The sequence below is a fragment of the Priapulus caudatus genome, unplaced genomic scaffold, assembly GCF_000485595.1.
Source record: "Priapulus caudatus unplaced genomic scaffold, Priapulus_caudatus-5.0.1 Scaffold92, whole genome shotgun sequence".
Lineage (NCBI taxonomy): Eukaryota > Metazoa > Priapulida > Priapulimorpha > Priapulimorphida > Priapulidae > Priapulus > Priapulus caudatus.
This window is the reverse complement of record NW_014577153.1, coordinates 280,274-283,961: the sequence shown is the minus strand read 5'-3', so window position 1 is coordinate 283,961 and position 3,688 is coordinate 280,274. Positions and strand designations below refer to the sequence as shown.

Below are 3,688 nucleotides of genomic sequence, written 5' to 3'. Positions count from 1 at the left end.
CAAGCGAACAATATCATAATATGCGCGCTTCGGCTTTTACATTGATTTCGATTCGCGGTTATGTTGTTTTGATAGTATAGCCTCGTGGATGTGAGTGTTTGCATTCCCGAGTCTTTCGGGCATGCGATGTTCTGACAAACCAAGTTTGCCTGTGATGCCGCTGCATAAAACATGTATCACTATAAAGAAGAAAGTACGTGTGAAATGGCTTCATTCTTGTGCGTTTCGTGTGTACATTATTCAGGATGAAGAAATAATGTGTATGAGATGCATATGCAGAAACGCCTGTGCAAGCGCAAGCTCATGGCGGCACACACACACACACACACACACACACACACACACACACACACACACACATGTGAGTGAGTGAGTGAGTGAGTGAGTGAGTGAGTGAGTGAGTGAGTGAGTGAGTGAGTGAGTGAGTGAGTGAGTGAGTGAGTGAGGAAGCGAGCGAGCGAGCGAGCGAGTAGGTGAGTGAATGAGTTAGTGAGTGTGAGAGAGAGAGAGAGAGTGTGTGTGTTCACGTATTGAAGCTGTGTATCTGCTGTTACATATCTGCTCGGTGTTGTCTACAGAATTGTTGTATTGTACATTGCGTTCTAATTAACCAGTGGCGCTTCAAGTCCGACGAGGCTGTGCGACTAATTGTCTATACTTCTAACCCTAGCAAGACCGTATCTTGGAGCTAAGGCGCTTCAACGAAATATTGTTGTTATTGTGATGACATGGGACGTCGTGCTCATAAATACGTAGACCCCACCGCGCACCCTAAAGATTACAGACCATTGCGCGGTAATATGTCACTAATAGTAGAAGCAGCTGGTGAGAAACTGGTTAGCATTGTAGAGACGTTTTACAATCCGTATAAATAGAAACGCTCGGAAACAGTTATATATTAGTTATTACATGGACAGTTACACATTAGATATTCAGTCACACTGTTACTATGTAGAGAGCCGGAGAGAGATCGAGACGAGGTGCGGAGCCTAGGCATGGTTGCATAGGCCGTGGTATTGTATATATTTGTATATGTGTCAAGTAATAAAGACAGAGTTACCTACAACTAATCGGCGGATGACTCTTCGCTACATCTCATCCACTTTGCTACAATCTGCTACGTTCTACGCTGTCGACTTTACGAGAACCTGAAGTTATCAACTTCTTAAGAACAATAATTCAATAGTACAATAGTAAGTGTGTGACTCTCCATATAATAACTGTTCTCTTACTAATTGTACTGTGTGTCCGAGCGTGTCTATTTATACGCTTCTTAAAAAAGCCCGGACGCCCTACAATCCGAACCAGTTTCTCACCCGTGACATGTTAACGCGCATTTGTTTGTAATCATTAGGGTGCGCAGTGGGGCTACGTATATATACAAGCACGACGTCTCATGTCATCACAATAACAACAATAACTTGCCAGGGTTAGAAGTATAGACAATTAGTCGCACAGCCTCGTGGGCTAGAAGCGCCACTGGTTAATTAGAACGCAATGTAGGCAATGAACGCAAACTACAATACAACAGAATCACGAGCCCAGCCCTAGATTGGCAGCAGCGCATCGCGTTCGTTCTTAATGAGGCTGGATGATTCAAATAGACACGATGCAGCGATAAGAACGATTTAGTTTTAATAAGATATCAACGCTTTGCATATCAACGTCGGGGATTCGCTGTCACGTGCACGACGCCGCCGCTATAACCTATGTCGACGGACCTTTATATTTTGTGAAGTTATCGACGTAATGCTAAACATAAATCTCGGAGGATTCGAAATCGCTACTTTCCCGCGTTATAAAATATCGCGCAGCAATAATTACACTTGCGCGCACGCATGGTCGCACGCGTACAGAAAGATAGTGTGGGAGAGGAAGGGAAGGGAAAGAGAGAGTGAGGGAAAGGAAGAGTGATAGCACGAAGGGAGAAAGGGATGGAGAGAGAGAGAGGGAGAGAAAGTGTGAGAAGGAGATGGAAAGTGCGAGGTGGTAAAATAGAAGAAATGAGAAAGAAGCAGAGAGAAAAGCCACGAGAGAACACACAGTCAATACATTATTCATTGCAATAAGATAAAACAGTAAATTAGAAACTCTTTATTTGAAGAACTGTAGAAAATCGGAAATTAAACTGTGTAATGAAAGATGGCCGTCGCGTAGCTGGCAGCGAAAAAAATATTAGTTTTATTTATGATAATAATTAGATTATATTAGTTTTCTAGAGAAATAACGCCCACATAATTTATTCATAATAAAATTTGGATAATTCATGAGATATAGCGAATAAACTTAATAATAGGTAATTACATCGTAATTATCGGAAATCTGTTATCGCCTTCTTTTCTTAGCTTGAATGAATCTTTCTAATCTGTGCCGCAGTTATGCTCCGGTCGCAGTCTTCCGAGAAGCGTTCTCATAACCTCCGTTCTTCCTCTCACGGAATATATCTCTAACTCTAATACTAATCCTACGAATAAACCTTATGATAATATAACCTAGCCCTAGCTCTAGCCAGAGTCCCTGCCATATAGGATACCTAGCCTAACCTCACCTAACCTATCCTAACCTCACCTAACCTAACCCAATACAAGCCTAGTAAGTCACCAGTTTTTACCTCCATACCATGCCATACCATATACCATACCATACCATACCATACCATACCATACCATACCATACCATACCATACCATACCATATCCCCACCAGGTGGCGCGTTGCCACTCGCAGACGAACGATGCTAATTAAAATCCGATTAGGCTTTTACGGCGGAGACGAAAAAGAAAAAACAGATACCACGTGACTCGCTGCTACGGACCGCCGAACTGCTTGCGGTGATCTGTGCGACCGAGATTCATCCGTAAGCTCGTGCATCCGACGGACACAGAGGTGACATGCGGGGCGAACAGGAACTTGAACCGGATTTTCTGTCGGCGGTCGTGCGCATGTAGAGGACCCGTAGCTTGGCTGTGCACACAGACGACAACCCATCCGCCCGCGCCACCACTACGACTGTACATACGAGCCTGCATTATCCGATAAAGACAGACAGACAGACAGACATGCAGACACAGATAGAGAGAGAAAGAGAGAGACAGACAGAGAGGAAGACATAGAGACACAAAGAGAGAGAGAGAGAGAGAGAGAGAGAGAGAGAGAGAGAGAGAGAGAGAGAGAGAGGATATATACAGAGAGAGAGAGAGAGCGCACGCTTGCGAAAGAGAGGAAAGAGAGACAGCAAGAAGGCAATCGTTACTATACGTACGGAAGGAGTGAGTGACTATCACACACACACGCGCGCGCGCGTACTCACACACCGCCACGATGAAGCATTACATCTACAAGTCGATCATGGCCGTCTCCATTGATGAGATGAATAATGCCGATGACGTCATTCTGGGCCACAGAAAGAAGACGGTAGCCCTGGCATCCGGGATCTACTCGCTGGTAAGAATCAAACTGTATTATATATATATATATATATACACACACATATACATATATATAACTAGCAGGACACCCGGCGTTGCCCGGGAAATAAAGCGCTCAGTTGGTGACCACTTTGTTGAAAGAAAAATACCCAAAAATCTATCTATCTATTTATCTATCTATCTATCTATCTATCTATCTATCTATCTATCTATCTATCTATCTATCTATCTATCTATCTATCTATCTATCTATCTATCTAT

At 43.5% G+C, this 3,688-nt stretch overlaps 1 protein-coding gene across 1 annotated transcript in view; it reads left to right on the top strand.

The window, feature by feature from the left end:
• Nucleotides 1–3,237: 3,237 nt before the first annotated feature.
• The window catches only part of LOC106804910, a 56,341-nt gene continuing 55,890 nt past the window's right edge, over nucleotides 3,238–3,688 (top strand). The window contains exon 1 of the mRNA XM_014806311.1: nucleotides 3,238–3,443. Within this exon, the coding sequence (XP_014661797.1) occupies nucleotides 3,321–3,443 (123 nt within the window). The 5' untranslated portion in view covers nucleotides 3,238–3,320. The remainder of the gene's footprint in view (nucleotides 3,444–3,688) is intronic.